This window comes from Pan paniscus, chromosome 18 (genome assembly GCF_029289425.2).
Source record: "Pan paniscus chromosome 18, NHGRI_mPanPan1-v2.0_pri, whole genome shotgun sequence".
Lineage (NCBI taxonomy): Eukaryota > Metazoa > Chordata > Mammalia > Primates > Hominidae > Pan > Pan paniscus.
In genome coordinates, this window is record NC_073267.2 from 74499634 (window position 1) to 74523675 (window position 24042).

At 38.7% G+C, this 24042-nt stretch overlaps 1 protein-coding gene across 6 annotated transcripts in view; it reads right to left on the bottom strand.

Moving 5' to 3' along the window:
* The window catches only part of CDH11 (cadherin 11), a 177706-nt gene that overhangs the window by 53840 nt on the left and 99824 nt on the right, over positions 1 to 24042 (bottom strand). For 5 of the 6 annotated variants that reach the window (XM_063598031.1, XM_055100053.2, XM_063598030.1 and 2 more), the window contains exons 3-4: positions 17916 to 18017; positions 4110 to 4509 (exon numbers count right to left, since the gene is read on the bottom strand). In XM_063598031.1, the coding sequence (XP_063454101.1) occupies positions 4110 to 4337 (228 nt within the window). In that variant the 5' untranslated portion in view covers positions 4338 to 4509; positions 17916 to 18017. The remainder of the gene's footprint in view (positions 1 to 4109; positions 4510 to 17915; positions 18018 to 24042) is intronic. The other variant, XM_003823694.6, reaches the window with a different exon arrangement.

The window sequence follows — 24042 nt, forward strand, 5'->3', positions numbered from 1 at the left end:
CATGCCTGTAATCTCAGCACTTTGGGACGCTGAGGCAGGCAGATCACTTGAGGTCGGGGGTTCGAGACCAGCCTGGCCAACATGCTGGCCAAGATGCTGAAACCTCATCTCTAGAAGAAATACAAAAATTAACCAGGCATGATAGCTTGCACCTGTAATCCCAGCTACTTGGGAGGCTGAGGCAGGAGAATTGCTTGAACCCAGGAGGCGGAGGTTGCAGCGAGCTGAGATCTTACCACTGTACTCCAGCCTGGCAGACAGAGTGAGACTTTGTCTCAAAAATAAATAAATTAATTAATTAAATAAAATAATAAAAACTATGATTATTATCAATGCCATTTAATATTAACAATATTAATAGTATTATTTATTACTAATGCCATTTTCATATTTTTGTTAAAATTGGTATTTTATTATTTTGATTTAAATTATTATTATGAGACTAAGGCCTAGAGACCTTACCTCATGATTATTATTATGAGACTAAGGCCTAGAGACCTTGCTTATAAAGCAAGGTTGAATACATAGATTTTAAAAAATTTTGTATTGTTTCAATATCCCCAAAGATATCTAATTGATTTGCAGCACTTCAGTGAAACCCCAATTATTTCAGCTCAGGGGGTTACCTGTAGGTACGAATTACAAAGACCATTTTGTTTTCAGTCCTCTTTGTTTCTAGGGGGAAAAAATAAACAGACTTTTCTTCAGCATTTGTTATTCATAACAATGTGTTGTCGTGAAATTATGGCTAACACATTTCTGATGAATAAGTCCATTTGACAGTAAAATACAAAGCTGTTTGATGGCCTATGACGGATGAACAGAATTGCCCCAATCTTCATTCAGTCAAGTTTCCTTAATGAAGGCAAAATTTCTGCCCCCCACCGCCATCTTAGGGGAGGCTTACCTTTGTTCTTCTATTTACCCTGCTGCAGACCTGGCAGAAGTTAAGGGCAAGGACATACAAATGAGGAACAAGAAAGTATAAATAAATGCTGACTTTAATGGGAATGCCCAGACATTGAATCTTTCTAGAGGCCTTCATATATTACATGTGAATTTGGCAAGTTTCTTGAAAATTAAATGGATCTATTTCATGATCAGCCAAATAACTAAAAATTTAACAAAACATTTCCTATTATTTTTCTACTTTGTTTTCAGGTTGGAAAGTAGGATATAACTTCCCTTTTTTGTGTCTAACAAAGATGATTTATACAACTGACATGGATACTTACTAGGCTCCACACACACACAGACACACACACACATAAAAAAAAAAACAAAAACCCAGTTTCAGAAACCATTCAGTGCTATCAAGGGATCCAGTTGCTGAGGCATACGCAGCCAATTCCTAACTCCAAAGATGAATGGCTTCCCTCTCTGCATAGCACAGCATGACACAGGCTGTATTTCCACAAGAAATCTGAAAGTCCATGGTTTACCAAATTTCACTTTTTCAGGGCATCTTAAGCACTCAACCTTGAATGTCATCAAATCAAAGGTTGTTAGGAAATAAACCATCTATTCCATCCCTCCTATTTCCAGGGAACTGTCTCAGCACATTTCAAAAGAAAGATTCACAGGACCAACCACTTTATTTATTTTTCCCCTATCCAACCGGACATCAGATTCATTCTCATGTGCCTAGCTTTTGAATGTCACACACCATGAATAATACTAGTTTTCCTTTCCCCTCTTTTTTTTCTATATTTTCTTCTAGTAGGCATGACAATTGCTTACTCCAGAGATGCTGAAATGACTCTCCAGATCCTGTTTCTTCTGCAACCCCCAATCTGAACACACACACTGCTTCCCATTGAGAAAGTCCCCAAAGCAGAAGGTTCTATTCATATCTCAGAATGATTCATGCACAGCCCTTCACAACATTTAAGCTCCACATCCCTTGTCATGGCTGAAATCTCTTTTTCCTCTCTGGCACACAGCCCGTCTCCTCTACTTAGGGAATTCCATATGCCAATTATTTCCATTTCCATTTCTCACGTCAACTTCCACATATTTCCATTTGGGATATAAATGAATGAAATTCCTTTGGTACATCTCTTCAAGAAGAAAATTTTCCAAACTTACACAATGTCATTGAGATTCTAACATGAATCTCCTTCAAGTATGTCAATTATGTGAACAGGAAGTGCTGTTCTCATGTAAAAGAACAATTAAGATAACTTCGTAGAAATCAGTAGGGTTCAGAAACCCCTCAAACCTATTCTCTTTCCCCTTTCCCTTCCACTGGATAATTCTTGTTCATCTTTTAGGTTACAGGTTATTCCCATGTTGTCCTTGAAACCTTCCTTTGACATCCCTCCCAAATATTACCATGTAAATTCATAATCATTTACATTGAATGTCCTCATTATTCTATTATTCATTTTCTTTTTTTATTTTTATTTTTTTAATTGCTTAGGTAACTGTCTCTTTTCCACTAGACCTCTTTGAGGTTAGGAGCTATCTTAATCTAGTTTACATTTTGCCTAGCACGGCAGCCGCTCCACATGATAGGATTTCAGTTCTTATGTATCTAAGGATCTATCTTTGTTTTTTTTTTTTTGAGATGGAGGCCTTTGTCTCATAATAATAATTTAAACTTAAATAATAAAAATACTTTAACAAAAATAAGAAAATGGCATTAGTAATAAATAATACTATTAATATTGTTAATATTAACTGGCATTGTTAATAATCATCTTTTTTATTATTTATTTATTTATTCATTCATTCACTTTTTGAGACAGAGTCTCACTCTGTCTCCCAGGCTGGAGTACAGTGGCACATCTTGGCTTACTGCAACAACTCCTTCCCATGTTCAAGTGATTCCCCTGCCTCAGCCTCTGGAGTAGTTGGGATTACAGGCACTCGCCACCACGCCTGGCTAATATTTGTGTTGTTAGTAGATACGGGGTTTCACCATACTGGGCAGGCTGGTCTTGAACTCCTGACATCCCGTGATTCACCTGCCTCAGCCTCCCAGAGAACTAGGATTACAGGTGTGAGCCACTGTGCTGGCCGCACATATCTTTTTGCAGTTTTAATGTCACTATCATCTGAAAGATAACTGTACATTTTACTCAAATGCTAGTGGGTAGGTAATTTTCCAAACTCTCTTGAATTTGTATTTTGGACCCTCTTTCTACACTTGCACTTTTCTGGAAGAGATACACAGAGACCACAGAGCCTGGAATGGGAAGTCATCTCACTGGGTTTTACCATGCCTGTGGAAACAGGGATAAAACCACACCCAAGCTTCTGATACATATTCATTCAGCTCTTCAAAGCTGGGTCTAGCATCAGGACATGAGTACACAAGGATGACACTGCCCTTGACACAAAGTAGCTTGAAGTCTAGTGAAGTAGACAGATTAATAAGTAGATACACTGAATACAAAAAGCAAAGCTATGATAAAGGGTCCAAAGGAGGAGCATTCAAGTTGGGATTAGGGTGTGGTCAGGGAAATGCCTCCAGCTGGAAAATGGTTAAATAAATTATGGCTATGTGCATTTAATGGGCTATTATGCAGCCATTCAAAATGGAGTTTGAGCCTGGAGTAGTGGCTCAGGCCTGCAGTCCCAGCACTTTGGGAGGCTGATGAGGGAGGATCACTTAGGTCAGAGGTTTGAAGCCAACCTGGGCAACACAGCAAGACCTTTTCTCTAAAAAAATGAAATAAAATACAAATTAGCCAGGCATGGTGGCATGAACCTATAGTCCCAACTACTCAGGAGGCTAAAGCAGGAGGATCCCTTGAGCTCAGGAGTTTGAGATTACAGTGAGCTATGATCACACTACTGCATGCCAGTCTGGGCAACAGAGAGAGACCCCATATCTAAATAATATGATAAATGAGTTTTATGATATAACTCCCTAAAATTAAATGGAAAAACCTAAGAAGTATTCTCAACATGGATAAGTCTATTATTTTTTTAAAAAGTCTGGAATAACATATTATGTACAATATTTGGGTGGTTTTACTGGCTCTTCAAGCCATTGGTGTTTTCTCTCTTAGATGCCTGTGGGCCTTTTGCTTCTTTCTGGCCACAGACGACTATTCCAATGGTGGGTTGGAAAGCTCAGGATTGAGGGAAGGCAGCCTTACCCTGCCCACAAGCACGGGGTCAGGCCCGGTGTACTCCTCTATCACGAAGAACTGGTTCCAGACCCAGCCACGCTTGGAGCGCTGTAGCACCTGCCCCTCCTTGCCCTTCTCATGGTGCCCATGGAAGGAGGGCCGCAGGTGCCCCCGCCGCTCTGGGGCAAAGGCCTGGCTGTGGCACAGCATGCCCAGGCACACCAGGGCGGCTTGTAAACAGTAGTTCTCCTTCATTTTTGGTTACGTGGTAGGCACAGGAGAATGCAGCTGTCACCCCTTCCACCAACCGTACGGTGGTCTTGCTGAGGGTGGCCTCCCCGACGTGTCACGCAGACCTCTCTTGGGATGGAATGTCTCTGCTGGTTGAGCTCATCACGTCAGGGCTGCCCACGTCCCCAGTTAGCTTCTGCAAGCAGAGAGAGGTTGGATTAACTGCAGGCCAAATCCCCACTTCATTTCCATTCCTTTCAGTAAGCTTTCAGGACTGGGCATGAGTTTGTCACGTGGGAGCTACGGGCTTTGGGGAAGCTCACTGACTGCTTTGAGCTCAGCTTGCTCATTTATGAAGTGGGGATAAGAGTGTACCCAGTACAAAGCTGTCACTGGGATTCACTGAGTAATGCATATAAGTCTCTTAGCACAATGCCTGGTACATAGTAAGCACTCCATATTTATCTGTTATAATTGATCAAAATTGTGCTTAGATATGATTCTGTAATAAGAAAACGGGGAATTAAAGGAGTCCAGATGAGGAACATATAATCCACACTGGGGTTCAGTTTAGGGAGAGGACAGATGGCTGGACTCAATCCTTTAGTGAGGTTGCTGTAATAAGAAAGGAGAGTGTGGGATTCCATGCAGAAGGAACATCACATCCAAAAGCACAGTGTGCTCCAAGACGTTCAGCATGCCTGGAGGTAGTAATGAAGAAGGCGGGCAGGCAATGGATCCTGTTAGGGAAGGGATGTAGGGGAAGATCCCAAGAAACCATTGATGGTTACTGAAATATTTACAGGAGAAATAATGGATTAAGGTCTCTTTGGTAAATCAGTTAAGGGTATAGTGTCAATTCAAGGAGGAAGATTTGCTTTTGTCTGGCAAAGATCCATCCACGAAGCCAAAGATCCTACCTTGCTTAGCCTGGAAGTCTCAGAAAGGATATTTTACAAGCTTTCACTAACTAGGAGAAGGAAAACAAAACAAAACAGTATATCCAACCAACCAGCCCAAGGTCATGTTCCCAGCACCCAGCCATGACTCAGCTACTCAACACCAGTGAGGATAAGCCAGTAATGCCTTTCACCTTTCTACACTCCTCACAGGTTTTTGAGCCACAGTCACTCTTGTCCTCTCTCCAGCACTCTGGTTCTTATTGCCAGTCCTTAACTTCTGCCTTGGGTTCTGGACTTCTTCATTGGACTTTCTCATGCTGAAAACTTAACTCTTCTCTAAGGAATTCCCCTTGCTTGTTCTCCTCTCTTAGAACCATACATTTGTTTTCTGGAGAATCACCTTCTCTCTCTGGAGTGCCACCCAGACTCCAGAGAGAGAATCAGATGAGTTCACCACCAATGTGAGGGAATCTGAGAAAGTTCTTGTGCAGGAGGATGATACATTGATATTGAGGATAACATTCTGTTTCAGCACCTGGGTCTAAATGAAACTGGAAAACTTACTGAGCATTGTAGGAATCACTGTCATCACCTAATTTTTTGCTGTCTTCTTTGGGTGAAATGGTTCAGGGAAAAAGGGAGCAAGAAGGAAACAGCATGAATCTTGGCATAGTGGAAGGTACATAGACTTGGAGGTCAGATGCACCTGGATCAGAATACCACTTCCATATTTTACAATCTGGGTTACTCTGGGCATGCCAATCAATCACTCTGAACCTCCATGTTTTCATGTGAACAATGAGGATGACAAGAATTGTTGCACCCATACAGGCCTGAACACAGAGTTGGGAACTGGACATGCAATAGGTTCCTTCTTCTTTTCCCAGAGTGTCACAACATAGGGGAAGATCTCAAGAAACCACTGATGGTTACTGAAATATTTACAGGAAAAATAATGGGTCAAGGTCTGATATGGTTTAGCTGTGTCCCCACCCAAATCTCATCTTGAATTCAACATGTGTTGTGGGAGGGACCCAGTGGGAGGCAATTGAATCATGGTTGCAGGTCTTTGCCATGCTGTTCTCATGATAGTAAATAAGTCTCAGGAGATCTGACAGGTTTATAAAGGGGAGTTTCCCTGCACAAGCTCTCTCTCTTTTCCTGCTGCCATCCATGTAAGATATGACTTGCTCCTCCTCGCCTTCAACTATAATTGTGAGGCTTCCCCAGCCATGTGGAACTCTAAGGGTACCCATGCCTTGAACATGGAGATGCCCCCAAGAGGATGATGAGGTGCTTTCTCCAAGATGCGAATTGAGAACAAATAAGTTACTTGGGATACCATAGCCATCTGACCTCAGCAACCTAGAAAATAAAAGAATTGGTGAAATTATAATTTGTAGATACAGATCCATTCCATTTTGATGAACTTTGACTTTGCCATCCCAAGTCTTTCTGTTTCCTTTGTAATATGGCAAAGTGGTATCTGGGAGGCCACAGATGTGCAGTTAAAGCCTGGTGACTGTTACTTTTCTCAATAACACTTTGGGATGGTATTATGTTAGTCTTTATTCAAGGAATAGGGGACTTGAAACTCTTAATATTGGTTGTAAACAGACACTTTGGGATACGTAAAAGGCTACGTGGGAGAGAGAGAAAGATGGAAAAGGCAGCATCATCATTTAACAACTTCATCCTTACATTCAGGCACTTTAATAATACATCAGATGCTGTTTCTAGAAAGCCAAACCGACTGTGTGGAAAGAGCACAAAGAAGGCCCCAGAGGACGGGTTAGATGCTAAAATGAGGCCGTATGAAACAACAGAAAGATTTCTGGGCAGAAGTCATGAAACTCAAGATTTGGTGGAGAATCTGGCACTAATTTGCCATGGACCTTCATTGATTCTACTCTCAGAGGCTCTGTCTCACTCTGTAAAATGAAGCCTGTGTAAAATTTTCTTCAAGTGGCTTCATATTCATGATTAGAGTTTCAGTGAGCTAGTGAGGGGCATTTCTTCTGATTCATACAGTGTCTCCTTACTAGACTGGAAAATTCTGAATGGATGGGATTATATCTTATTTACATTTATATGTCTGACACCTGAACACAAAGCAGGCCGTCAATAAAATTTTAATATATGATTTGAATCTCACATTTCAACTCTAAACTTGACATTGTCTCTGTGGAAACTCAAGAAGAAGAAAGAAAGAAAAAGAAAACAGCATATGGTGAGGCAAGATCCTTGCCCATCTTGCACCATGCCAAGTATTAAATGCTCATTCACAGAGTGATAAATTATTCTTGCATATAAGCCATGAAGTGTATTAGAAAGAAAGGGTTTAATTAAAGTTGATATTTCTTCACCTTTTTCTCCTGGCTGCCATTTTGCTGCAAAGCACAATTATTTCTAACACTAGAAGTGCTGAAACAAGATGACAACTTTTTTCTTTTATAAAAAATGTCTAGCTTAATACTAATGAATTTAAGAGTTTCCACATGATCAATAAACAATAACATTCAATCTGTTAAAAAGGTGAAATTATCTCTTTTCTTCTTTTGGAAAGAATACTGAATCAATTTGCTTTTAAGAGCAATGGTCCACCATTTTAAATGCTTATATGACTGTATGTGATACAGAAAGTTATTTTAATGGTTAATCTTAGGTATGTATAAGACTGATTTTAAGACATAATTTAAAAAAAAATATTCACTTTCAGAATGAAAATTTATGTAGCAAGTTCTTTTCCTTAGCTACTGTTCTAAAAGCTTTACAAATAGTAACTCATCTATTAATTTCTATAACAACCTTATGAATAGGAGCCATGAATATTCTTCTCTTAAAAGATGAGGAAACTGAGTTCCAGACACATTAAACAACTTATGCAGACTTACGCTTCTAGTAAATACCAGACCTGAGATTTGAACCCATGGCTTCAGGCCCTAGAATCCATGTTCTTAACCAGTAAACAATCACAACTCTTGTCATTTGTTTGAGTTTGAAGTTCATAAGGAAATTATATGGACGTTGTGATAAAAAGCAGTGACCTAGAAGCCAGCTAAATGTAGGAAGTAAATTACTATTGGAACTCAGTGTATACTAATAACAGGACTAGAATGAAAATACTAATATAGTTAAAATTTACCAGGTGTTATCTGCCTAACATTCTTGGACATGTTTTCCATGAGTTGAGTCATCAAATCTTCACAAAAACCCTAAAACGTAGCATTATTGCTATTCCCATTTTACAGGCAAGTAGTCTGAGGCACATCAAAATTAAGTAATCTGTCCAAGATTACAGAGCCAGCAAGTGAAGGACCTGGGATTGAACTCTGAATGTTTAGTTTGAGGACTTGTATTCCTACCCTGTACAATTTTACCTAAGAGAAGGCTGCAGGTCAAATTTAGGCACACTAATACAAATAGACACAATAGCCTTAACATGATGATAATTTAAATTTTGGTAGCATGGAGAAGTAGACTATAATAAAAAAAAATTATCCAAACCAAAAAGAAAGAAAAAGCATTTTATATCAATGACCAAAGTGAAGATGAACAAGAGGTAATTACATCAGTCCATCAATAACCATCAATAACATAGTATAACCAGGTCTTTAAACAACATATGACACAAAATTTGATCTTTGGTTTTTATTTTAAATACCTGTTTCAGAATTTCTAAATGTGTAGGTTACAAAAGTGTATTCAGAGTTGTTTCAGTTTTTTGTTTTGTTTTGTTTTATGAAATATTTCTAGAATTGAGAGAACTGATTGATGTATTCAGTGGTAGGGACTTAGTAGGAATCTCCCATGAAAATTAATAGGAGGCTGCCCTCCTAAGGAGACCTTGATGTTGGTAATAATTAGGGAAATATATCAATGTTCTAATTGGTTTTAATAAAGACCCCCAAGGTAGTTCTTGAACAATCCATTAAAACACTTTTTAGCAGTATGTCAGGATGCCTAAGCATTGGGATTCTACTAAAACATATAGGAGGACTTTATTTTATGATGGGAGCATATTGCTTGGAGGGAAAAATAAATGTTGTTGAAAGTCACAGCAGTAATAACATGACATGAAAATAGATGTGCAAAGCCACCAGCTCGAAAGGGAAGGCTCACCCCTCTATCTTGAGAGCAGATAGCCCGTCAGAAGCTACCGTGCCTTGAGCATAAAACTCTCTTGCTGTGCCTGCTTTTGTCTCCGTAAAAGAAAATGACATATACGGGTGTTTAAGTATATTTGGACTCCTGCTGGAAATTGTTATTGGGTGGAGAATGAAAGACGAAAGCGCTTAGCAGAAAGCAAGCAGATTTGGTTTTTCAGCTGTCCCCTCCCCACAAAGCTGGAAGGATCAGACAGGCTGACCTGTTTTTTCATTTCCAGGTAGCTAATTTATAGTTAGAGACAGGTTATTATTACATTAAGAATATTACCACGGCCCACACCAGAGCTCAAAACCCCATTCTGTATCTGCAAAGTCCCCTTGTTGGTGAGCTAAGGGGCTCTGGTATCCCTTTCAACAAACACAGCTTTGTAACCAATCCAATTCTATTATGCAAATTAATTCAAGCATATTTTATTCCCCGTTCAGATCTCATCACTCAGCACTGAGCTGGTCTCTCATTTCAAATCAAATCACAGGAATTATGCCATGTCTGTGGAAATCACAGAGAATAGGGGAGAAGAAGTATTACAAGAATTATTGAGTCACACTTCTCAATAATTCTTCTCCCCTGATTTCTAGACTTGAAGCAAGGCATAAGCTTGGGGTAATCACTTCTTCTCAGGTGCAAAATACACTGCAGAGACCGCAAAAAGGTTATGGTATATGCTGCTCCAATTTCTAATACCAAATTCAAATGTTAAAGTAGGCAGCAAATAAGGCCCCTTATCAAAGACCCCAGCGCTCTGCAAAGGTGAGTGGAAATTTTAAAACTGCTTCAGTGGAGATCTGAGTCTCTGCTTCTGGAGAAATAGAGAATGACAGAAGTTCTGCTTTGAAAGTGGAAAGATCATTCACTACCTATGTGTCGGGTTCAAATCCTGGTTCCATCACTCATGATTTACATTAAATTGTCATAAAAGTAGATACTATCCTTGGTCAGGTGCTTGATTTTTCTAGTGCTGGACAGTATCCTCAGGGCTTGGTACATATTATTTTATTGCATTTTCACCACAACTGCATATATATGTGTGTGATATATATATATATATATATGTGTTTATACATATATACACATATGTATATGTATGTATATGTGTATATATATACACACATATGTATATATATATCGTGTATATATATGTGTATATACACACACACACATATAATATATATATATATATACACACACATATATATATCACTCAGACTTTATCTAGGAGGAAAGTGAGGCTCAGTGTCCTTATGTAACCCACCCAAGTACACCCTGAATCATTGACAATGTTGTAATTCTAATGCAAGTTTACAGGACTGCAGAAGCCAGGCTTGACTTTGGACTATTTTAACTGGCTATCAATGTCTGAAAGTCCAGGTCCCCAATCTTGAATACAAGAAGATTGCATGACCAACTCCAAGGATCATCTCAGCTTCAAAAATTGTATTTGTTATACAAAATAATCTTTGTTAGATGTGACTTCCACTTATTTTCTAAGTAAATACAATCAGACTTTATATTCTTAGGGTCTCATGGCCACAAAATATTACAGGAATCCAATGTAAGGCCCCAGACCTAAAACATGTGTAGTCATTCAGTGATTATTTATCTCTTTAAGTAACTAAATCATCTTCAAATGATAACATGATTAAGTACAATGTGTGCAATGAAGAACTTATTATTTGTACTCTATTCTGTCCTTAAGACAGCCTTTTTATTGGTGTAATATTTTTAAATGTTGATCATTAAGATGAATAACATATATCAACACATACAGGAAATAACGCTATCTGCAGTGTCATCTCTGACTATGAATAAATACTCTATATGAATGTGTGGAAAGAGAAATAGATATTATTTTCATTTGTTCTTTTGTACGAGCTAAGATACCTGAGGGAAGATTAGAGCAAAGTGGTGATGATAAACTGATGCTTAACATAATGTAATGTCATTTGTGGTATCAAAGGCCTGTATGTAAACCTCCCTTTGTCTCCAAGCAGTAAATATGCATCAAGCTTTTTTTATTTGTCTGTTCCTTCACTTGGTAATAACTTTTCAATGGTTCTAGGCCTAGGTTGAACTCTGAGGATACACAGGCATCAATATACCTCCAATATGTAGACTGTTCTCAAACAATACTGAGACTGTTGTCTAAGCAGATGAATGATGGTATGATGTGTTCAGTACAGATAGGACTATGTACAAGAGCACAAAGGAATCAATGACTACACTTCTACAGACAAATTTGTAAAGTATCGGTCCTGTATTTCAATACTTGCCTACTCAAACCTCTTGCAAGTAAACTCCCATATCCACAACTTCCAATGCCTGGAGCTTCCATTCCCACTTTGGGCCATGGCTCATTAAACAACACCCAGTTCAGTGACAACTAAATCATAAACCAACCATTGATTGTTTCAGCCTAGTTCAAAACGATGAGGTGGGTGAATCAGATTTCTTTGGGAACTTCAATGAAAGAAAACAAGAACCTTCTGCAGTGAGTGAGGGAACTAAAATAGAAAGGTTACAAGGCACTTGAGAAATGGAGTAGCTACCAAGTGACATCTCATGACCAATGCTTCAATGAAATCAAGGCTTAGAGCAAACCAGTTACAAATTAAAGAGAAACAAACGTGACCTCTGTCTCTGAGTCATTTAAATAGCAGAACACAAGGCATCTGAAGATCTTGGCAACTAAGGACTCTCTCAGCAGCTGTCTTCATGGAGCCCACCCTACTGATCTGTTCCTGAATTTCTGTGAGATCACTTGCCTTGAATGACAGCAAGCTTCCTGTATGTAAACTCACTTGAGTGATTTCTTTTGTTATCAAAACAGCAAACCTAGTATCAAGAGGAAAAAAGTTTGGTGATTCTTCTAGTCAAAGCTAAAATAATGTAGCTGTATGAATCACTTGTTCAGATATAGACAATGCCTTCTTCTCTGAATTTCTAAGAAGACTGAGACAAGAAAAATAACTCTAGACCAAAAGTCAAGATTCTAGTGATCTAGCTTAGGTTCTGCTATTGAACCGTAGTGCGAACTTAGAAAAAATACTTTTCCCTGTGCGTTAACTAAGTATCTCCTTCTATAAAATAGGAGGTTGGAAATAGCCTATAAATGGTCTCCCATGCATATCTGCAGGGGCTTGTGAGTCTCTGCTGAGAATAAGTGACTTTGCCTAGACAGAAGTTTTCATCTCATTTTGAAGGTCTAGGTCCCAGTTGGCAGGGATGCTCTGTATACAACTTGAGGCCCCAGTGACCTACAGCATCATGGGAATCGTGCCTTCTGGGGCTAGACAATGCAGAGGCCCTGCTACTGTGACAGGTCTTTAAATTCCAGTATTAGGAATCAGGACTTTACTGGATGGACAATGGGAATCCATTCGGAATTTCTAGTTGGGGTTGACAGGAGCCGAGCTGTCAGAGGTGTGCAGGAGAAATGGAGGTAAGGAGTGTCAGCTCTTACAAAACAGTTAAGAGGATGGGCTCAGGGATCAGAAGGAGTTGGAAGGTTAGAGCTCAAGAGTTACAGCTCACTACACTAGAGGTGGAAATCAGCCTCTGCAAGTCTCCACACTGCCCTGTTAAAGATGGGAAAAACCCAGCCGGGTGCAGTGGCTCGCGCCTGTAATCCAGCACTTTGGAAGGCTGAGGTGGGAAGATCACAAGGTCAGGAGTTTGAGACCAGACTGGCCAACATGGTGAAACCCAGTTTCTACTAAAAAAAATACAAAAATTAGCCTGGCATGGTGGCGTGTGCCTGTAATCCCAGCTACTTGGGAGGCTGAGGCAGGAGAATTACTTGAACCCAGGAGGTGGAGGTTGCAGTGAGCTAAGATCGCACCACTGCACTTCAGCCTGGGCAACAGAGCAAGATTCCATCTCAAAAAAAAAAAAAAAAGGGAAAAACCCTAGGACCAGTCTCAAAGGGAGAGTGCCAAGAGAAAAAGAGACAATGTGTGTACTTTGTACAGTACCTGTCATATGGTAATCATTCACAAAATATAAAGTCTTTGAAGGCGGGGACCTTTTCTTTGCTGCTCACTGCTGTAACACAGAACATGGCCTGGTCCACAGCAGGTAATTAACAAGATGAGTTAAGAGTTTTGTTTATTCAACAAGAATGCGTAAATACATATTTTAACCCCTGGATACCATGCTCTAATCCAATAAAGAATAAGCCTCATGAAGGGGCTCTAGGAGTCCACTGTCTATTAAGGAGAAACAAGAAACCAATATTACAATAGAGATTGCTAAATGCAATAATAGGTATATGTGAGGAGATGAGATAAAGTAGACCAGGGTCGTTCAATAGAAACATAATGTCAGTCATGTGTAATTTTAAATTTTCTAGAAGCCATATTTTTAAAAGTTCAAAAAATCAGTGAACTTAATTTTTACAATGTATTTTATTTAACCCAGCATGCCCCCAAATCGTATCATTTTAACATGGAATCAATATATACATTCTCAAGATATTTTATATTTTTTTGTCCTAAGCCTTCAAAACCGAATGTACATTTTATATTTAAAGGACCTCTCTGTTGGGACTAGCCACATTGCAAGAGCTTACTGGCCACGTGGGGCTAGTGGCCACCATCTAGGCAGCACAGGCATAGGGGATTCTTAAAGTTTCTTGAGAGAGGAGGGTGTGTAGTCAAGGAAGACTTTCTGGAGGCATTGCAATAGTTCAGGTGAGAGGGAATACGGTTCCGAACCAGAAAAAATAAGGCTTGAGTTGAGAAAAAGGGGCCATTCTTGAAACGACGCAGATGTAGATGGTTTTAGGAACTGAAAAGATTAGGTTAGAGAATGAAGCAGCAGTGAGGGGAGAGTTTGAAGACAGTGGTGCTATTCCTGGCCTCAACAGGAGAAGAGGCTGTTTGAGGAATAAAGAGCATTTGGTTTAAAACAATTTTTTTTTTTTGAGATGGAGTTTCACTCTTTTTGGCCAGGCTGGAGTGCAATGGCACGATCTCAGCTCACAGCAACCTCCACCTCCTGGGTTCAAGTGATTCTCCTGCCTCAGCCTCCTGAGATTACAGGCATAGGCCACCATGCCTGGCTAATTTATTATTATTATTATTATTATTATTATTATTGAGAGACTGGGTTTCTCCATGTTGGTTAGGCTGGTCTCGAACTCTCAGCCTCAGGTCATCCACCCGCCTCGGCCTCCCAGAGTGCTTGGATTACAACTGTGAGCCACTGTGCCTGGCCTAAAACATTTTAAGCTTTCAGAAACAGTGGAAAGATGTACAGGGGAAAAGTTCAGAGTAGAATTAGGTACCAATGTTCTTGCAAGAGTAGGTAATATCAATTCTACCATTTCTTTTCAAGTTTGGAGATTTTGCTGTATTATTAAATTCTAGAATCTCAGAGTTGAATGACACTCTAGAGACATTGAGCTATTAGTCCTTTAATTCAATAGACCAATGGGAAAACTGAGATACAGAGATGATAACTAACTTATTCAAAATAAAATAAAGAGTGAAAAAAAAAAAAACAAACCCAGAACCTAAACTCTTCATTTTATAGAGAAAAAGCAGAGAGGGCAGAGGAAGCATCATGAGGAAAAAGATAATTTTTGTAGCATCTACCTTGCCCTCTCTTCCCTGATTTAAAAACAGTCCCCCCTTTTAAACTATTTCTATGGAAACAACCAGCCCAGGTTCTATAAGGGGGAAAAATAAAGCACTCATAAGTAATGACCTGAGAGAGCTCTTTAAAGATTTGCAGTGAAGAACTGAACTAAGAATAACAATCTGCATATTCTCCCTGGAATCTAATGTCCTGCAGAGAACCACTCCCCATAGTCTGTTTTGTAAGGTATAAACAATGAGAGGAGGAATTGTCCCTAGGTGGCCTTAATAACAGACAAGGGCTTGATGTGGTCTTTTGAAATAATTGCTAAAGCCAGGGAAGAGTGCCTTAAATCACCACTGCCAAGAGCCTTTAGAATTCTGAGAAATCCATCCTGTGCCCATAATCCACCAGGGTCCCCATGTATCCATCCAGCTTAATCAGAGTATGTGGATGGAAGCCACTGAACATGCAGAAAGTCAAGCTGCTTCCAGTGATCAGAAACTTGACTTTCACCAGTGTGTGGGTGGGCTGTTCTGAAGGACTTTTTTCTAATGTACCTCACCAAACCACTCCATCACACTAAGATTAGACTAAACTCTGCCACATTTTTAAATGGCTTTTTCGTATATCTATATATACCACAGAGTGTTCCCACCCCTCTTCATTTTAAGGAAGCAGACATCAACAATAGCCTCATAATGATCTCATTGTTGTTTCAAATAATCCAATCTTTGAAACCTATTTCTTTCTTTTCAGATGTATTAGTGTCATTTATCAAAAGTAATGGGATTTTTTTTTTTAAGTTAAGGGTAAAAGAAAAGTAATGGGATACAGCAAACTAGTCAAGTGCTTAGTACAAATGCAGAGCATTTTCTGAAGCATATGTGGAACACTTCTTAGGCAGGACTTTCAAAGGCAATATTAAGTGTCTTTTGTGGGTCTCAGATAATATGGCTCACTTAATTAGATTTTCCATAATTCCAGGTAATCCTATTGTGAAATTACAGACGTGAATTTTGACTTGCCTGACAGAAATATCTATTGCTCCAAATGCATTTCTGGAAAAAGAATTCTTTATTTTTAAATCATTACCAGAATTTTCACAGGGCAAAACCCAAAAATGGGGTTCAGCCTGGGAGGCCACATGGGTTCTTGGCTTCACACAGGAAGGAATTCAAGAGCAATCCCAGAGAGTAAAGTGAAAGTAAGCTTATTAAGAAGTAAATGAATCAAACAGTGGCTACTCCATAGACAGAGTAGCAGCATGGGCTGCTTGACTAAGTATACAAATAGTTATTTCTTGATTATATGCTAAACAAAGGGGGTATCATTCATAAGTTTTCCAGGAAAGGGCTAAGGAGTTCCCAGAACTGAGGGTTATTCCCCTTTATAGACTATATAGGGTAGCTTCCAGATGTTCCCATGGCATTTGTAAACTGTTGTGGCACTGCTGGGAGTGTCTTTAAGCAGAGGAATGCATTATAATTAGCAAATAATGAGCAATGAGGATGATCAGAGGTCTCTTTCATTGCCATCTTGGTTTTGGTGGACTTTGGCCAGCTTCTTTACTGCCTTTCCCTTTATCAGTAGGGTCTTTGTGATCTGTATCTTGTGAAATCAGTCCTGCTAACCTCCTATCTCATCCTGTAGTGAAGAATGCCTAACCTCCTGGCAATGCAGCCTACCATATCTCATTCTCATTTTACCTAGCCCCTACTCAAGATGGAGTCACTCTGGTTTGAATGCCTCTGACATATTTCCTCCATCCTTTTTGCAAGGGAATGCTTGCAACCTAGGGTTTGTAGAGGGATGAAGATCCATCTTTCATAACTTCTTCAGGCTGAATAGAAGCAATGATATTCCTGTCTAACTATTAGGGTCTCTTTTATTCAGAGTAGAGAGTAGCTCAGTCAGTGTCAGTATGGTGAGGGCCACTCATAACCGAATCTTGTGAAAAATGGAAATCTGAAAGATTAATAAGTGCTCAATATAAGAAAATGTTGAGTAAGTGTACCCTGTATTCCTACACAATGAGGACGACAGCAGTATTTTCCACAACAGTAAAGCAAAATAAAATTATCCCAAGTAAACTAAATAAGAAGGCTTTCCATGAACTGGACACTTGTTAGAACTAAGTTAATATGGAGTAGTCAGTTGATTCCAATATGTGCCCAGAATTAGAATACTCAACTAGATCTGTATGTTACCTATTCTTCTTGTTTCTTCTGATCAGCAGCCAGAGATCACTAGTTGGTTCACAAAAATAAGCAGTCAATCTAAATTGCAGAAAAAATCTCCAAAACAATAGACCAGACCAGAAGCTAATTACAGATGTACTATAGTTTTTGAAACAATTTTTCTCTCTGGTCCCCATTTTTATTAAAAACAAATCATGGTAGAACTGATTTGCTTGCAAAATAAGTTTTAGCCTTACTATACTTGGCCTGATTTTCTATATAAAGTGCAGAAAGAATAATTATTTGCCATATAGGCCCATTTTTAAAATTGGCTTTGATGGAACTTTGTTCAGTAAGGAATCTTAGATTAGACTTTTTAAAGCCTTAAGCTCAGTCATGAATTTATCTGTGCCTGCAAGTACTTGAATGAGTTTGGTGACTCCTTCTCCACTCAAGAACCCAAGATAACTTGGGGCTTCTGGTCCTGTCAGAAAGTGACAATCTTTACTTTCCACAGGTTAGGAACCCTGTGCAGGGACTCCATAGAGAAGGTATGAGGCCAATTCTCCCAAGTGGCTTTTATTGGCTCTATAAGTCAACTTTGATTCCTTAAAGCAGTCTGTTTGAATCTGAAAGCACATCATTTTAGTCAAAGCCTTGGAAAAATAAAGAGTTTCTTCAATTTTGTCTGGTTACAAAAAAATTTAAAAAAAAAACAGACTCTCACTGTACTTATGGAAATAACTATATTGCCATAAGGTAAGAATACTCACATAGTTTCCAAATTCTGAAGAAATAGGGGAGAGAGAAAGAAACGTGCTCCAAATTTTGCTCACAGTAGTATACTTTTCTCAATTGCTAGAAGCTGTAAATAACTCAAAAGAAAAACATTTTATTGACTCTGAAATAAAAAACAGAAAGGATCAGCAATGTTTTAAGCAAAAAGTCATAAAGAGATTACTTCAGCCTTTTATTAGTTTAGTCTATGCAATTAATTCCTGTTTTGCTCAATATTTATGAACACAGTTTTCCAAGAGTGCTTTGGCAGTATGTTTCCTCTCAATTTTAATGGTACACTTTCCCAACTTATCAGAGACATGCATTTAAAAGTACTCATCAAAATCCTGTATCTGACTATAAACCATCTTTTGAAGAGGATGAAAGCAACACACCATTGTCTGTGGAGGACAAAAAGTCTTACAGCAGCCACAGTCAAAGATGCAATTGACAAGGAAATCCAGTTACCTCTGTGGTACACAGCAATTTAACATAACAGTTATGGGTATTATTGTTCACATTCACTAATTCATGTCAAAATTATAGGAGTTTCACATAATTTGGAAACACATACCGATTACACATTTATACAAATAAAACCCAAAGAAAGCCAAACACCATTTTATATTTGACAATGTTTCCTCTATGATTTTAATATACCAAGAACCCAAATATGTCATTTTTGGACTTTAGGAGACTTAGTATTTAAAAAGATTAATAGGATAAGAAAACAATTTACAATTTGATTTTGGCAAGTTTGTCAAATATCAAAGGTGTGAAACATTTGATAATTTAAGACAGAACTCCAGGTTGCCATAAATCATTTATTAATCTAAAACAATAACTCAAAATTTCAAAAATGCAATAACTTATTCATTGATAAAGTGGAGACTTAATTTTCCAAACAATCTGTCTCCTTTCTCTCTTTTCTTTTCCCATTGTTTATTCAAAAGACAAACATAAGTCTCTTATTATCTTTTAATATTACATGAAAATCTTGTTCAAGAGAGAAAGCCAAATTTCACTTTTGCATTAGTGCATCATTAACACTAAAGCTAATTTTAAATATAATATTATAAACACATTTATTCAAGTTTAATTCGTTTGACCATAGGTAAGATTTCCACAAACCTTTTATAACACTTTATTAATTTCTATTAAGGAGCATATTAGCGTTCCAAAAAGCCTCGTTATTCTAACACATGGGCCCAGATTTTGCATCAGTGTGCTTTTATTTCAATATTTAATTTATAGAAATATTGAATAATATCCTTTTAATTTTAGTCAATTTGCTCACACACAGAATTATTTACAAGGTTAATTTTTTATGAACCTTCCACAACTTGCTCAAGCCTTCAGCTTTAGCCTATCTCACTGAAAACAATTCTTTAACCCTCTAAACTAGGCAAAAAAAAAAAAGTTTCCCATGCCTTATTATAATCTTTTACCAAAAACACATTCTACTTTCTTTACACACCTTGCATGTAAAACTCTTCCTTCAGTAGTTTCAATTATATATGTTACAATGTTAACTATTAGCAACTTTTATTTTTGGTGAAAAACCTGGTAAGTTATGTTAATTATGTACCAGGTGCAGAGCCTAGAACATCAGATAGAAGTGCAAATAAGGTATGACTCTTTCCAGCAAAGCCAGGGACATGGCTAACAACCTATGTCCATCAGTAGGCCTTACATAGAATCTAATTGCTCCAAAGCAGGTAAGTTGAGCAATTATCAAAAGACAATGAAGCAGTTTATGTAGTTTAGTAAACATAGTATCTGACTTGCCTAATTTTGACCAAATGTATAAATGTATAAATTTTGAAGACATTTTTATTTTACCAGAAACTTTTTTTTTAAAAACATAGTCTCACTCTGTTGCCCAGGCTGAAGTGCAGTGGCATGATCTCAGCTCACTGCAACCTCCGCCTCCTGGGTTCAAGCAATTGTCCTGCCTCAGCCTCCCAAGTAGCTGGAATTACAAGAGCACACAACCACACCCAGCTAATTTTTTGTATTTTTAATAGATATGGGGTTTCACCATGTTGGCCAGGCTGGTCTTGAACTCCCTACCTCAAGTGATCCGCCTGCCTTGGCATCTCAAAGTGTTGGGATTACAGGTGTGAGCCATGATGCCGAGCCCCAATAATCTTTAAAACTGTCTTTATTTCCTCAAAATTACTAAAGTCATATGAACTGAAAAGGTATTAAAATTTCCATTTTTTCCAATAAAGTATTTGATTTAACTGCTTATTTTTCTTTAAGTCAGTTAGATCTCTTTTCTATAAATAACACACACAACAAATACAAATAGACAGAAGAAGATCTAGTAGCTGTAAAATTTTTCATTTGTCAGTTTTTAGGTTTTTCTTACTTGGACTACTGGCTTCAAGATGGAACCCTTTCAGGAACATGGACAGGAAAGCATGCAATTTCTAGGGCCTAATAAGCAGGCACAGTTGGAAGGCAAAACACCAAAAAATCAAGAATTCCATTTTTTTTTTCTTTTTACCAAATCCTGGATCCCCAAAAAGGGAATCAGCCCATCCCCCATTGGAGTCTTACCCCTCATTGGGAGGTGGGGACATTTTTATACCTTCTAGATGACCAAGAGCATGCTTCTCTGATCCAAAAGTGCAAAGAGCAGAGTGCTTCCCCATAACTGCCATTAGCCATCACTGAAAGTATATTCCCTACATAGTTATTACACACGAAAGCTCTCTCATAATCCAAAGTAATTTCTGATACCTGCAAAAGTAAAAAACACCAGGTAACTGAATGCAAAACAGAACAGAGGCTTAGATTTTGGGAGGATCTATCCGTTTTCAATTCCTGGGATTCCATAAGGAAAATAGAGGTTTTTCCCAAAATGGGGTCTCTGGCACTTCCTCTGTTTTTCCCAAGGACTTCTAGAATGTTACAAATTACCTTACATCCTCTCATATGAGTCTCAAGAGTGTTAAGAAGACAAAAGGGAGAAAAACAATTCAGTCATCTGAGAAGAAAAAAGCTTTTCTTATTTCAGAGAAACAAGATTCAAGAAGAGAAAAACAAACATAAAAGCCATTTAAATACACACACACACACACATATATATATATATTAGTTATCCATGTTTAATTAAGCTAACTCTCAACAATAGAGCTCTTTAAAAAAAAAAATCCTTTTAGATCTCTTAATACCAGACTCTAGGCAGGACAAATAGCCAACACCTCTGGCTTTTAAGCTACTTTTTTTTGTTAGTTCATTTTTCTGCAAAAGTATTTTCCCAAGTAAAACCAATAAGCCTTAACTAAGGTTATGGCTTAACCATGGACCCATGAGATGTCTCCAAATAGATGGCAAACGGTTTTTATAAGATCTAGAATCACCCCTAAAGTAGCTCAGAAAAAAAAAAAAAAGAAAGAAAGAAAATTCAAGGCAGGAAATCAAAAGCTGTCCATGGAGGGGTAAAGTTTAAGTAAATGGCAAAAGTCCCATAAGAGTCAAACAGGAAAAAACTCATTCTCTAAGACAGAAATTGAATGCAGGCCTCCATCAAGAAAGAGCAAAGTTTTATTCACTAAGCTACAGTATGAGGCAAGCACTATAATGCTTTTCCCGGAAGGAGTATAGAGCAGACATTTTTGAGCTTGCAAAGGATATATCTTTTCCAAGGAAAAGGGACAGATATAAATCTGAGAAGCCTTAAAAGGAAACATATTTTAGAATTGATAGCCAATATTTCTTGCAATCTTACTGAAAGAAAACCAATTTAAAAAAAAAACTTGTTTTAAGATAGGGAACCAAAACTTAGTCCAATAGCTTTTACTTGGAACTCTAGCCATGAAATAGTAACACAATTCACTATTTTATAAAAGATAGGTGGATCCAAATTATCTCTCTGACAAAATTGGGACTTGTCCATGTGGCTAAACTTTGCTAATCTGAATTTGCTCCAATTGCTTAAAATACACCATAGCAGTGAGTCCTTCAGTATTCACCATTGTCCTCATGTTTAACAAGGATCTCCACTAAATAGAAGTTTTTCTGAGTCTAGCGAAAGCCCAGTTTTCTTCCCCTGAAAATTTCCACCTTCTGTAGCAAAGTGTTAAAGTTACAATAAGTAAAGAAAATGGTGTTACAGAAAATGATAACTTTAGGACATAACAAGAAAAGGTAAGGCCAAGTTTCACCTTGGGTGGACCTCTAACCCATAATCCTAGAGGGAATGCCAATTCCAAACTCCTCTGAGTATCCCAGGTGGTGCTAGGAATCAGCCAACAATATCAAATGCTGAAAAAAACAGAGTACCCAAGTACTGGCCAGTGAGGGTCCCCACAACAAATGCTGAAAATCCCAGAGCATCAGGGGGCAGCCAACAGTGAACCCCAAAGACACAAGACCTAATGCAATTGGGGCCACAGAACAACATGACTCTGATGTCCCAGGGTCAACACAACAGAGCACCTCATACAGCCAAATGACCTTCCTTAAACAATGGCCCAAAGAGCCAAAGCAAAGACTACAAATGTGACAAAGAAATAAGGATAAGCATGCATTTGGGCATCTGAAGCATAAAACATCTGTTCAATGAATGACGGTGTGCAAAGAATATAGCGCTGGGCATTCAAAGACCTGCCACTAACTCATTGTGTAATGTCCAGTAATCTAGTTTTCCTGTCTGTGAAATGAAAAGCTGGGTAACATGAGTGGCTCTCCAGAAAAGATCTTTGGAATATGCTAGAAAACCAAGGGATCAGGGAACACAATGCCAGGAAGAGGTGAACCAACTGGCCCCACACTCCATAGTAAATAGAACAGATAGCTGAATTCCACACAATTTTTCTTTGAAAAGCAGCTCTGCTGCATTACAAAAAAAGAAAAAATGAAACCATGTCTGATATCTTGATAACCAACAGACTCCCTGTCTCAGTCCAGCAGCAGGTTAGTGAATTCCTGCTTCAATGCTCATAATCTCATGGTACAGGGAGGAGGGCCCTGCTCAGGAGGCTGTGAGGTCACTGACAACTAACAACTCACTTCCCCTCTCTGAGTCTCTGTTTCCTTTTATGAAAAAAACAACAAATGATGCCTGACCTCCCTCATTCCTAAGTTAATTTGAAGGTCGAATGAGATAACAAATCGGGAAACCCTTTGTAAAAGCATAATTTGGGTTACACAGGTGGGCAGAAGGATGATCAAATGCTAACAGCAGTGGCAACTTACATTTATTTGGGTAGGTTTTTTCCCCCCCTTTATGGGACCGAGTCTCGCTCTGCTGCCCAGGCTGGAGTGCAGTGGCGCGATCTTGGCTTCACTGCAACCTCTGCTCTGCCTCCCAGGTTCAAACGATTCTCCTGCCTCAGCCTCCTGAGTAGCTGGGACTAAAGGCGCCCATCACCACACCCAGCTAATTTTTGTATTTTTAATAGAGACGAGGTTTCACCATATTGGCCAGACTGGTCTTGAACTCCTGATCTTGTGATCTACCCACCTTAGCCTCCCAAAGTGCTGGGATTATAGGCATGAGCTACCGCACCTGGCTGGGTGATTTTTAAAGTTCTGGCTTTTAACCTTTAGAAGTGTGGGTTGCAGATAAATTTAAATTACATTATTATTACAGAAAGGAGATGTGATTTCACTCCTTTTCTCTAATATGGATATAAAATCTGCCAGATCCTGCAGCAGGTTCATTTCAGGTACATAGGCATCCTTGTTTATCCCAGAACCCAAATGGGATTCTGTAGTGTTGACCTGTGAGTATGCTGACCTCAGCTGTAGCTCCTTGGCTAGGGGATGGTGCAGGTAGTGGGGAGAGGAGGGATAGCTGATCCCTGAAAGGAAATGAATGGGGATACAGGCCAGAAGTCTGTCCGCAGAAACTCCTGGGCCTCTCAATTATCCATGATATGGGGTGAAAATGGAGCAATCACGGGGTGAACAAAGCTCCAGGGTGGATGGCATGGGTTCTTCTGGTCAGATGAGTCCCAGGAGTTCAGCATGTCAAATCATTTGTTCCATTAAACCCCTGCTTGCAACAGCCCAGCACATGGGTGGGCATGCCTTTTACTGAGTTACCATCTACTAATTAGCTTTTTAAATTGAGTGTCTACTATCTGACAGACACTGTGCTACATGCTT